General features: G+C 41.8%; 1 protein-coding gene across 4 annotated transcripts in view; it reads right to left on the bottom strand.

The window, feature by feature from the left end:
• TEAD1 (TEA domain transcription factor 1) overlaps positions 1-13,339 on the bottom strand; it is a 158,612-nt gene that overhangs the window by 44,672 nt on the left and 100,601 nt on the right. For all 4 annotated transcript variants that reach the window (XM_061999375.1, XM_061999374.1, XM_061999373.1 and 1 more), the window contains one exon: positions 2,224-2,288. In XM_061999375.1, the coding sequence (XP_061855359.1) occupies positions 2,224-2,288 (65 nt within the window). The remainder of the gene's footprint in view (positions 1-2,223; positions 2,289-13,339) is intronic.

Here is a 13,339-nt window from a genome sequence, read left to right on the forward strand (position 1 = left end):
GTTCTGCAACTCCAGTGAGGAGCCTCAGGCTGTGTTTTGACCTCACTGAAATGCTTTAAATTCTGGCACAAATGATACAATACTGGTAGAAGAGAGGTCCCTGAACCTGTGCTGGCTTCCTCTGTAATCTCAGCATTGTATCTGTCCACAAAACACTCATGTAAGTGGAGACCAGTAACTTGACATCAGCTTGAGTGATGTCCAGGTTTGGCCCATCATCATTACATTTTGGTAAGGAATTTGTAGACCAGTTATTGGCCAGAAGTTGTTGTCCATGCAGTGAAGGGTCTGGGCCCAGCCTGATGTTCCTGTTTAACTCAGACATGTACTGAAATCCATGCTACTGATGATGAAGGTTTCATGATGCTGCCCAGCATCGCTCAGTAGTGCTCAGCATCCCACAGCCCTCTGCGTGAACTTTTAAAACCAGCAGTAATGGTAAAAACCGCTAAAGAGAAATCTCCTATTCTTGTGTAATCCAAGGCAAACCATAGCAGGTGTTGTACATTTTTCCTAAGTTAGTTACAATTCCTGCCTGGGAAAGAACAAAGCAAAAAAAAAAAAAAAAGGAGAAACAAAGCTTGATTTTCCTCCCTCTGTATGACTGTTCCATGACAATAGTACCAAAGAGGCCATACTTTTAGTAGGGAAAACAAACTGTAAGGCATAAATGAGCACAGCACCTGGAGGCCACCTTCAGAGACTTCTTCAGGAAGCATCTCAGGAAGCAGTTGGAAGTAATTCAGAGTTATGCTATTGCTTACTAAGCAATTTTGTAGTCATATACATTGACCAAGTTTTCACACATGTTCATTTGTTTTGCTTTCAGTAGGACGTTTTAAAGGTTATGCAAGAAGCATAATTGTAATGTTTAATTAATTTCTCAGTTCAAACTAAAAAATAATGACAATCAAACTTTTCTAAATGTTCTGAATTGCTATCGTGGGATGTACAAGTACAAAGGCAGAACACTGCTACAGGTAAGCCATCACAGACCTCTGGGTTTCACTGCAGTTCTGCCAGCACCTGCCGGCCAAAGATTTGGCCCTAATGTCTGCATTTTGACTGATGATGCAATTTTAAGATCCCAGTGTAACCCCTGACCTCTTGGAGTTCACATGGGCATAGTAGGGCAGAACTTAGGACTTTGTCTTTTGTTTCAGATTTCTTTGCCAATCTTTTGTTTGCTCTGTCTCCGTGCACAGCAGTTTCTCTCCTTTCTCACGTCTTTTTTCATCCCTTGTACACATGTTTTCTTCCTAACTGACAAAGGACACCACCCAGGGCAAAATATCACCCAGTTCAAAGTGCTTTAGGTCTGAGCACTGGGAGCAGGCCAGCGCTAGAGCAGGCTCATGGCACACGTGTGCATGGCCCTGCCTTCCCCTCGGTCACGCACATAGGTGGGAAGAAGGGGAATCTTGTACTTGGCATTAGAGAAAGCGAGGGGGGCTCTGCCATTTGCAAAGCATTTTGGAACAACCCAAGGGTTTATTAACCACCATGTAAACTACACAGAGCACGTGCCTTCTGTGAGGCTGCTGATCACTGTGGATATCGTGAATAAAAGGATTTAGTCATATGAGATAAGTTCATGGTTATGTGATAATCATCTGAAAAAGACTTAAGGCTGGTTAGAGGTTTATTCTGACTCTTTGATGAATGACATCTTACAGTAGTCACAGACCAGGAGCCTGAAGACTCTTTTGGGGAATTTTTTTTGTTCAATTATTTTTTCATCTTGTAGCAAGTGCTGCCCATGAGCCAAAAGAGCAATTATGATCAGTCCTGCTACATAGTTTTTGTTTATTTACCTCTCATATCCCAGGACCATAACCTCTATTATATAGGCAAATTGGATGGACTTTTAGAAGTCCCATCATTCACCATCTTAAAATAATAATATTCTGTAATTGTCCTTACAGAGAAATAAGACACAATGCTTTACGCTTCTGCTTGAAATTTGGAATATTTTCTTTCCCAAATACAATGGATAATAGCTTTATGTACGTGTAGGTTAATAAAAAATTCATCTTCAACTGCCTAATACTCAACATTAAAAACCAGAGTTAAAAACATTTTTTAAACAGCATGTATTTAATCTGAACAGTGAAGTCAATACATCATCTCATCAGAGCTGAAGCACAGACAGCCACTGCAGCCAAAAAATGCTATGTTTTGTCATTCAACTGACATGCATACTTCCCCACTGGGTTATTTTACCTGCTTCCTGGTCCGTGTCTTCCCTGTTCTAAGTTTGATGTATCTGGCTATCAATTCATTCCTACCTGAAACAAAGAAAAATTCATGATAAGGGACAAGCAGCATCATATCCATAAATACCATGAAAAAATACCAGATTTAAACATATGAGCTCCATGCATATGAGGCTTATGATTTCTTACACCTACTCCACTTTTCCTTTGCAAACTATTTATTGCTGTTTCTCATTGTTCAACAGTATTTCTCTTTCTTCTCCTTAACAGACTTTACATGTGTCACACAAACCATGCAGAGGGTTCAGTGTTTTCCCACAAGTCCTACAGTCGTTTGTGGGCAGAGGCACCTCCTTGGCTAGAAGCAGTGCCCAAGATGATCTCCTGCTGGAGATTCACTCATGCTGGGGGCTGACACGAGGTCTGGGCTCCTCTGGTTTTGCTTCCGACGGCGCTGGGCGGTGTTTGCCCCCCGGCCCCTTGCTGGGAGGAGCAGCTGTCTTTGAGAACACTGTGTGCCACACCAGCCCAAGTGCCAATCATCCACATGTTACAGTTTCCCATCAGCTTTTCTCCAAGTTTTAATTCCACATGGAGGAGAGCAAAATCTGTCCTGCCAGGAAGCACTCTGCCTCCCCCACTGACAGAAATCACTGTCCCAGTTCACCAGGTTCTCAATCACACCCTTAACTCTACACATAAGAGTGGTCACCCTGTGGTGCCTCGGTTCCTGCTGCTGTGGGACAGATCAACACGGTGGTTTGTTATTCAGAGCTCTATTTCTCTTGACAATGTATTGTATTTCCAAGTTTCTAAAATGGCTATTTGACTCTTCTTCAGTCACACATTGTGCTACCTAATACAAACTAACATTTTCTTTCCAAACAACTTCCTTCCTAAATATTGCTGACATGGAAGATAACACAGTTTTATGTGGTGCCCTGTTTATTTTCGCTGCATATTATGTTACTTCTCTATGAGTTGTAATAACTTAAATATACTTGTTCAACAAGTCCTAAGTTATGAAGTTACTTGCACTTAGCACAGGGAATACGTAGCCTGTGTGTAGATAATGAGAAAACTGATTTAGTAGCAAGCTGAAAATGAGGAGGTTAAGAAAATAACTTGTCACCCACCAAGTTATTTTAAAGTGGTTGAATACATAGCTGAGGAGTGTAGAAAGTTATTGTATCAGTCAGAGACTCAAAATGCTTTCCGTTTAAGGCTGTGAGGGAGAGACAGGGAAGTTTTGAAGCAGCCTGCCTGTCTGAAGGGCATTTTGTTGACTGGAAGATTGAACCCAATTAGTCAAACCGGATCTTTATTTTCCTACCCCCCCTCCCATGTTTCCCCCTTATTTTACACCCTTTGTAAAAATGTCTAATGGTCCCTGTCTCTTTCATGGTTTGTTTTCTAAATGGATGCCAGAATAAGAAGTACCAATGTGCTTCAGAGCAGACCTCTGTTTTCTCCAGGTTTGGTATGGACCATGTGCCAAGTTTCATGCAACACACCACTGTAATGGCAACATGAGGTTTGTAACTCTTCTCCAGGTCTCTTCAGGACAAACTTCAAGAGGTAAATTTCCTGTGAGCAAACAGTTACAAACAAGCAACATTTCTGCACACAAATGAGGGATTTCCCTATGCAAACAGAGCAGCAGCTGGTTACCTCATTTCGGGCAAGGACCTTGTCTTTTGGCTGGGCAAAAGCTCTGCAGCCTGTTGTGCCCACAACGTACTTGTGATTTGCAGTGAACAAGAGCCTTTGAGTTCATGGGGTGAAATTATGGAATGCTGAATCTCCATGTCTCTCTATTCTCATGTTCTTTCTCGAAATACGGAGAGTTAGTTTTCCTACTGGTGGCTATCTCTCAATGTCCTTTTGCTGTAACAGGAGCTACCTCAGTGATGGGACCATAAATCCCTTTGCAGGTGCTGCATATGGAAAGAAACAGAGCTGCTCTACTCTTCATTGATATTTGATGGAAAAGATCTACAGTGGAAAAATATGCAGTTTGGGGAAAGGAAAGACAGAGAGGTTGAGAACCTGAGGCCATGGCAACAAGAAGGGAGGGGGAAAAGCCTACAATGATGGCACGTCGTACTAAACATGCTTTGGACAAGAGTTTTCCAAAACCTTCTTGCTTGGTACTTCTTATGCCTCTGCAGTGTTCCTTTAACGACTACTAAGCTATCTGACAGTAAAGAGGTGCACAAAAATGGAAAGAAAAACAAGATGCATTTCACCACCTGCCAACGAGAAGCCCAAAGGGATGACAGCCTGCAAGAGCAGTCCTCTGAGATCCAACGATTAGAGATCACCATATCCCTCCAAACACCAGTATGGTAGGTAGTACGAGCACTTTTGTATTTCTAAATGCTTGTTTAGATTTAATTGAGAGATGTTCCCCCTCCCTGAAAGTACATTCTTTGAATATCTTTAAGTATGTACAAATACTAAGCACTCAGATTAGCTTTTTGATGTAAAAAGTGTTGTCAGGCTGTCCTTTACAGTAGTTTCTGTAAGGTCAGAGCCTCTATAAGGTGACCTAAAGGATGTCTTACCATCTCTTGTCCCTCTGTCTGTACTGAGGATGTTTCAGACACGTGGTCACAGCACAGATCACTCCAGCCATCCCTTGCTCACTAAGGCAGTCCTACACAGCCCTCAGCTGTAGCTGAGGGAGGGTTAAAACTTCTCACGGTTTCCCAGTTTTCTTCCCAGTGAAGAAAGCTAAAAAGCTAAAGTATTTTTAAAGGAAAACTCAGATTCCCAGGCAGCCATTTGACAGGAAAAACAGCCTTATAAAAATCACCAAAAGCACTGAAAGTCTAGACCGTATTTTTCAAAATACCAGTCAAGTGCTGTCTCCAGTTGAGCCCAAGTCCATCCACAAAGTGGTTTGGATTGAATCAAGGAGTTTCTCTAGCTGCTATTTAGCCTGGCAGAGGTATGCCCAAGAAGATTGTGGTTTTGCAAAGTGATGGTTTCTCCTTAAGGTGAAGCCTAGCTGAAGCCTGGCTCAAGAAGAGTCACCAGGATAGAATAATTGGACTTAACTTACAGAGAAGAGGAACTCTATGTGGAACCTTGCAAAGTGGTTGAGGCAACAGCCTTACATTCAACACAGCAAATAAACATGCATCAGGTTTAGCCAGAGCAGGAGATATTGCAGCCTCATGATGCTCACTAAATACCTCTGCTCAGTCACAGTGATGCGAAAAGACTTAAATTCTTTTTTGAACTGCCAAAACACCATAAACAAAAACATAAGCACTGCCTAACACACACAAGAAGGATGTCCCTGATTAGAAGTTTATAGCCTTTATATTACCTACCAAACACTAGTGCTCTTCTTTACCAACTCTGACAGAAGCTAACATGAAAGATGTTATCTCCAGATCCACTAAAGCCCAGAGAGGATTTTAAAGAAAGGAAGGCTATTTAATAACCCTGAAAACAGTCTTTCCTGTTCTTGGGCATTAAAAGAGTCTGAAACAAATGTAGGTTCAAGGAACTTCTTTAACTGGCCATTAGGAACCTTAGGGTGAAAATGCTCACTAATGAATACATCTGTTTTTCTCCAAGAAGAGCTCAGCTGTGGAAATACTTTCCATACACACCCTCCCCTCTCTCTCCCTGTCATATATATTTGGAAGATTGCCTGGCAGAAGAGGTCAGGTTTATGAACTGTAAATGTTCATCTCCTTCTTGTCATCCGCTATGACAGTCTCCTATTTTGAATGTTTTGGTTCAGGTATCAGAGAGGCATGGGGAGATGCCTGGTCAGACAAAACATCTTCGTAGCATGGATCTTTTCCAAAGATCTTGAAAAGACCAGGAGAGGATCACAACAAGTACTTTATACAGGTTGCTTCTTGTGCTTCTTTTTTCCCTTTTAAATTCAAGCTTTATCTGTCATAGCCTTCTGAACTGTCAGTGCAATTGCAAACTATAATTCTCCCTGGACTGATGCTGAGGAAGAAGCATTTACACAACAGAACCTCTTTTTAATCAAGGGGGAAAGTAAAAATGGGGTTCAGCTCGAAAACAGTGCAGATGCTGGAAAACTTAATGAGGCTTCACAGGACGCCAAAGTCTCACTGTTGGCCCCGCAGGGCAATGGCCATGCCTCCAGGACAACCCTGCTTCAGCCAGCCATCAGGACACAGGCTCCCTCCACCTTCCCAAACTGCTGCCCCAGCCCTGAGGAGCACTGCCCTTAACAAGGGAGTGTGTGGTGATCCCAGACACCTCACAGGCGGCACAGAGGACTGACATTTCTGTTCCTCTTGTTCAAAATAAGTAGAAGCAGCTGCAAAGTGGGGAGGCTCCCACCCGCCTCTCCCTGGGGGAGGCAGTTGTTGCTCTAACAGAGGGCCCTTGTACTGGGAAACCTCCCCCACTATTTCCAAAAGCAGCCTGAAGCAACCAAGCATCAGGCCCCATAAAGGTCTCTGTCAGGCTCCTGGGTGACACCCTTGCTGCTAAGGGTGAGTTTGGCCCCACTTGTTCAAATATGCAAAGCCCCCAGAAGTGAAAATCACCACAGGCAGCTCTACCAGGACACGTGTGAGCTGCAGATACGTCCTCTGCCATGCTGGACCCCTTTACCTGGGTCCTGGCTGCAGGTGTTGCTGCCCAAATGCAGCTCCTGCTGGTGAAGGAGCCACAAGCCGGCACACCGTGGCCCTGGGAGCTGCTGGTTGCATGGCGTGGGAGTGGGCATCTGTATTTAGAACATTAATGATACAAATTAAACCTCCGCCTTCCCAGATCCCAGTAGTAAGCACTATCTGAATGTGATAAAAATAGGCGAGTGTGGGAAATCAAGCTGGTTAGCAATTTGAAAATGAACAGCTAATTTTACAAAGTTTTCATACTTGGCAATTCAACAATTCAAGTAACAACCAAGTAGAAAAGCCTGTTTTTTTCAGATAATGGTGTACCATGAATGTGTCCAAATTCCACAAGACTGTGGCTCAAAACAGGTATTTCACATCCTGGGCACAAAGTCTGGGGGCAGACCTGCACAAACATAACACCTCCCAAGTCACACTCATGGCTGTACTTTCTCCATGGCAGTTTTCAGCTCATTTTGGTAAACTCCATTTCCGATTGCCTCTGCTTGAAGCCACTATGATGGTCTGCTGATCACAAAGTGCTGCACATGTGTCCGAGGGCCAAGTTTGGAGAGCTCGTGGGAATTTTGCTTAATGATGAGCCTGTTGATGAGCTCTTTCCACCTCAGGTGGTCTCCTGGGACAGCCTCTGTGAATGGCACCAAGCCCTTTGTCTTGCTGCTGAGCACGGGCTGAATCTGTCGTGACAGTCCATGTGTGGACATCGTCAGGAGGGATGGGCTGGTTTGATCACTTTCCTCAGTCAGAAGGTGGTCATGGGGCGCTTGGTGGCCAGGCTCACAGCCCATGGAGGAAGAGCTGCTCTTCCCTGTCTCTCTTCTGCTCCGAATTTTCAGCTTTGGGAGAGCTCGCCTAAAATTTGCCAGTGCCATGTTCTGAAGACGCTTTAAAGCTAAATTGGCTAACAAAAAGCCTCTTGTAGATAAAAGAGCTCTGCAAGTCAACAACTGGCTAAGCAGTTTAAACCCCTAAGTAAGGCATCCTCTATTTAAACGTTATAGGCAAATCTAATTTAAGCTTTTAAAAATATTATGGGCAGGTGTTTAAGTCGTCCGCACACTGGGTTTTGCAAGGGCTTGGGAGGGGGCTGGGCGGCGCTTCCCAGGCGGGCAGCATTTTGTTCAGACAAGCTTTCTGCAGAAGGCCACGTGACACAGGCCAAATAAACAGCATCTGGGGATTTTCAATTACAGACCTTCACCCAGCATGCCTGCACTGTAATCTCTACCAGATGAGGCTCAGGCCTCACTATTTTCAATAATTCACACACTGTGTACACATAACATGACAATAAGGGCATTCATGCAACCGCCTGATTCGCACATCAAAGCTCCCAAATGGCCAGCTGTAAGCATGCTTACTGCTGAATAATTCATTCTTTTCACAGGCTTGAAAAAACGCTCAGCGGGAGTTGGCAAGCTTGTGTTCTTTCCTGTGTGGTATGCTAAACTCAAATTTTGAAAGAGGTACAGCCCCACTAAAAAGAGTCAGAGATCCAACTATTTAAATGTGCATTTGCGAGCTTTCGGATGGCTGCTCACAAAAAAAAAAAAATAAAAAAGAGGAAAAAAACCCAAAACCCTGAAGCTCTACATTTCCAAGTGGGTAGAGGAGATAAGATGAAATAACCTACATGTTCTCTGGGCCAGGTGTTTAATAGAAAGAAAATGATAAAACTCTTTTCCAGATGGTAGAATATTTTTTTACACATATTATTCCTTGCTAAATATCTTCGATATACAAGAGGCACAATAGTTAACAAGCTCAGCAAACTTGAAATTTCCACGTACTTAGCATAAGTTTTCTACTATGTGGCAAAGAGGGTTTTAGTTAAGACTAACGCATATGAAAAAGGCAAACACAGAAACACCAGAGCTAATTCTGTAACTCCTACTTACTATTCTCACAGAGGCGGGTTGAATACTAATTTCTAGATGATATTTTAACAACTCCAAATTTGCAGCTGTGTCTCTGAACATTGATCCTGCAACTAGTCACCGTTCCAGATTTTGAAAATACTTTGGCTTTACACAACAGAAGCGTCATTTCTTTAAGGAAAAAAAAAAAGGGAGGAGAAAAAAGAAGGATCTGCTTCATAATATCAAGTTTTCTTGACTGTCAATCAACGCCAGAACCAGCAGGATCAACTAGTCATGACCTCTCCTTATAGCAAACACATGCTGCTTACCAGCTGTGGACTGTGTTTTTTACACCCTTTTCTCTATCATTCAGAATGGCTTCCTCCTAATCACAATAATCCCAAAAGTGCTAAAACATATCAATCGTCCTTTAAGCCCTGCCTACAAAAGGCCAGCCGTCCGCCCTTTATGGGCTTGTCCAACAGCAGCTGATACTTCATTCAACTACAAATCCAATTTAGCAGTTACAAGAGGTTTAGCATCACTGGAAAAATATTGGTGTTGATCCTGCACTCTTAAGTCAGCAAATATTCCTTTGCCATATTGTTTAGCTTTTTCTGCCATATTTACACTTCTGCTGGATTTCCCTGAAGGGCTTCAACAACAGCATTTAACCTCTGAACTGGTAATATTTGCTGTTGATCAAACAGTGATTTTTAAAATATGTTTACCACAATTACAGAAACATAAGCTTATTTGTATTCCAAGTGTTACCATGCTGAAAAAAAAAATCCCAACCAACCAACAACCCTAAAAACAAACACAGTCATTTCACTCAAAACCATAGAGCGCACTTTATGTACTACTTACACAGGATGTTATTTATTGTAGCCCTTTGGGCAAGTTCACAGCAATTGTTTTACTTATGTATTTTTAATTGCCAAGTAAGCCAGTGCAAACACAAAGGAATCAAGGGATTCCTTCCACTTTTTTCCTCTTTGAGCAGCAGTATATGTAATAGCTCAAAGAACAGAGACTCTATCTAGGGAATTTACTATTCCCTAGCCCAAAGCTGTGGGATCACTCAGTTTAGGCAGTCTTTAATGATGGGAATATAAGACAGGAGATAACTCCTCCAGTCCTGTGGAAGAGAATGGGAGCTGCCTTTCACGGTCTCAAAGCTGCATGAAGCACAGAATTTCCATCTCTCTGCACGGGCCCTTGTCAGAGGGCGGGGGCTGCCCAGCTCACCCACAGCCAAGGACACAGGCAGGTCCCCACAGTCCCCCATGGAACGGGGTGGAGGCAAAAAGAATTAACCAAAGTCTCAGACCTGGTAGAGCTTTTTGCTTAACTCTGCACGAATTCCTCAAGAGACAAAGCCCTGGCTCTGAATTTTGATACTGACCATGCACAAAAGTGGCTGTCTCAGGACAAGACAAAGGCCAAAGGGTTCCTAAAATGGGTTATACGGGCTGCCCGAGCAGTGTGTGTGTGTATGCAGTCACACACACCAGATTACAATAAGCCACTTAAATATTATTATATACAAATTAACTGCTTGCAAAGTGTACTGTAACCGGGTTGCCCAAGAGGGCAGAGAAAAGAAAAGACCCGAGAAACAAAATAACTGAAATAATCCCTTTGGATGCTAATTAGTGAACAATTACAATGACTCATTGAAGTTATATCATAATGATACTTCCAAAGAACAGAACTTTTTGTGTATTGTATTAAAAACAACAACAATAAAGTGATCCCAGATTGAAGCAATACCGCAAATGAATTTGCACAGCAAAAGGGAAATGACCTAATAGTAGCATGGAAAGATAGTCTCCTCATGTCAAGTCTTACCCTGTTGGTTTTTATCACAACTTCAGTTGAAAAAAACCTCAAATAACAATGAAAAAGACCCATAGACACATCTGGTTCAAAAGCCTCCGTTGACACTAATGCAATACATTGGATTCAGTTTGGCAGGTCTTCATACTGGGAAATATTCCACATGGGCAATGTTTATTAATTTTCTTTTGAGTTTTTAAAAACACGGTCAGAACATATTTAAAAGAGAGATGAGCGATCCAGAGATCTCTCTGAATACTCATTAATTAATATTTTGTCAGTGTCAGTTGTCTCAACAAAGGAAGGTTTTACAATTTACTCTAATCCTCATTTAATTAAAATTTAAATGTTACAAAAATATATGGAATTTTTTTGCTCTCTTGTAGTTACATTATTTTCTACTCACCATAAATTTTATTTTACTGCAACTAAAAATGCATTTCAAGACAAACAGCAATTTTTAGGCTATAGAGTATAAAAAGAAATGCCCATAGGAAAAAAAAAAAATCCCCAAACTTGACCTTTGCCATGTCTCTGGATCAGCTACAGATGTTTAATAGATTATACAAAACCCTAGATGTCCTTAATCTGACATTCTGGTTTTTTTTCCCTTGCTATGATAGGAACTCTTAGTAACCTATCTGCTAAGACCCTGTGTGACTTCCATGTGCATAAGTAATTCTTGTGTTGTTTTCCAAAGCAGCTGCAATTTTTCAGCTACATGAGCAGTTCAGAAAAGAGAAGACTCTTGCCCAGTGTACTGACAGAAAGTCTGATTTGGACAGGAATCCTTCAAATACACAGACAATGGGCTGGCTGACCTGTCATGCATGATGGATGAGTTAAGGGGATTAAAATCACTATTTGCATTAGAATTGATAAAAATTAGCAAAAATAGAATTTCTCAATAGGTAGCTCCAGTTCTGTTTGTTCTCTCAGGCAAAATGAAGTTCATTTTTAAAGGAATTATGATTGTTTAAGTAACGCTCATCTCCAGAAGAGAGATTTTGGATGTCAGTTTGCTTTGTGTTGTTTATTCTTTAAGAAATCCACTTCAACTATCACTACAACAGTATATTTTTTTTCCCCTCATGCTTAATATTAAAAGATTACACAACTACAATGTTCTAAATGCTTAAAATTGTATATATATCTTAATGCTGCTATGTCTCTAAGCTGCATGTACCCAAAAAAAGTGTTGTGAGTTCAGAGAGAGATGATCAAAAAGGCCAAAAAAAATAGTATGTATGGATGCTTCACTGAGGTTCTGGTGTGTGAGTGTGACTCAAGAGGTAGATGCTTGAAATATTGCATGATTCTTTTGACCAGGTTCATACTGCACAAAGCGATGGTATGTAAAAGACTCAGGGATGGCTGCACAACGTAACATAATGAAAGACTCATAGGATAGCATTATATTGTTTATAGAATGTAGCTTTGAAAGAAATCTGTATGAACAAGTCAGCACACAGAAGTACGCAAACAGAAGTAGAAACTCCAGAAACATCCATGGACCACCTTCCCTCAGTCCTGCAGAGAGCAACTAGGATTTGTCTGGAAAATATAAGCTGTAAAAGCAATAGAGGCTCCCCTCTTTGCAAGGGTCATACATCCAGTTTGCAGGCAGCAAGCAGTCTCCAGAAAATCCATCACATTTTAAAAACCATGTCTGTACTGCCAAACACAGTTTTGAACCCCTCATCCATGTTAACAGAGGACTGCAGTCAGACTTGTGACGTATTCCACTAGGCTCTATAGCAGCATTAATACAAGGCAAAGCTGAGGCATTAAGGAGGTAAATTTCTTTCGCTGATGACATTACAAACAGGGAAAGCTGTGACATGATTTCTCAACTCAGCATTTAATATAATGAGATTTTAAGAGACCAAGTCACTTCTCTCACTCAATGAAGGGGGTTCTGGTCAGATTCAGAGGCTGTCTAAAATATATCAATGCCAGAGCCCACAGTCAGGGACGGGGTCCCACTACTCGGCTCCTGTGGAGGGAGTGTTCATCTGCAGCAAAGGGAGGACCCTGGGAGCTGCCTTCATTTTCAGCTGCACAGACCCTTTGCTGGCATTTCATGTAGCTCTTTGCAAAAACTGTTTATTTAGCTTATGAATTAGTTGAGGTCTGTGTCTCATGCATTTAAGATGCTTTATTTTCACAGCAGGTGTAAAGAGGTATTTACATTTGCATTATGTTCAGGGTATTTGGACTCAGTTTGTGTTAGATGACAGCTTCTGACAGCAGATGGGCCAAGTGGAGAAACATTTCACCAGCGTATGAAAGAGCTTGGGATACATCCAACACTAACCTTGGTTTCCCAGTTATTTCACAAGCACAAAGTAGCATTTTGTGGAGATTTTATAGCTAACAATGTCATCCTAGCTATAGTACAATAAATATTTTGCTCAAATTACAAACCCACAAAAGAGACCCACAACATATTTGAGCTACAGGGTAAATAATTTCTTGCAAACCCAGGCTCAAAACATGCTTAAAATCAGGACTCCTTTAGCTCTTTTTTTATCCTAAAGAAAGACCTGTCCGTACTTCCAGATGTGATATGAACCTGTCCAGATCAATTGCCCATTCCTGCCTCCCTGCTGATTCCATCTGGTCATTCATGTTGGAGCTAAAGTGGAGAAGAACAATATCCCTGCACTTCTGAAGGATCCCAAGGGGGAGAAAAAGAAACCTTAATGTCACCCTGAAGTCAGGTATGAAAATACAACAGGCTGTTAAAGAACAGAAGATACTGTTGATAACTTTG

Source organism: Colius striatus, chromosome 7 (genome assembly GCF_028858725.1).
Source record: "Colius striatus isolate bColStr4 chromosome 7, bColStr4.1.hap1, whole genome shotgun sequence".
Classification (NCBI taxonomy): domain Eukaryota; kingdom Metazoa; phylum Chordata; class Aves; order Coliiformes; family Coliidae; genus Colius; species Colius striatus.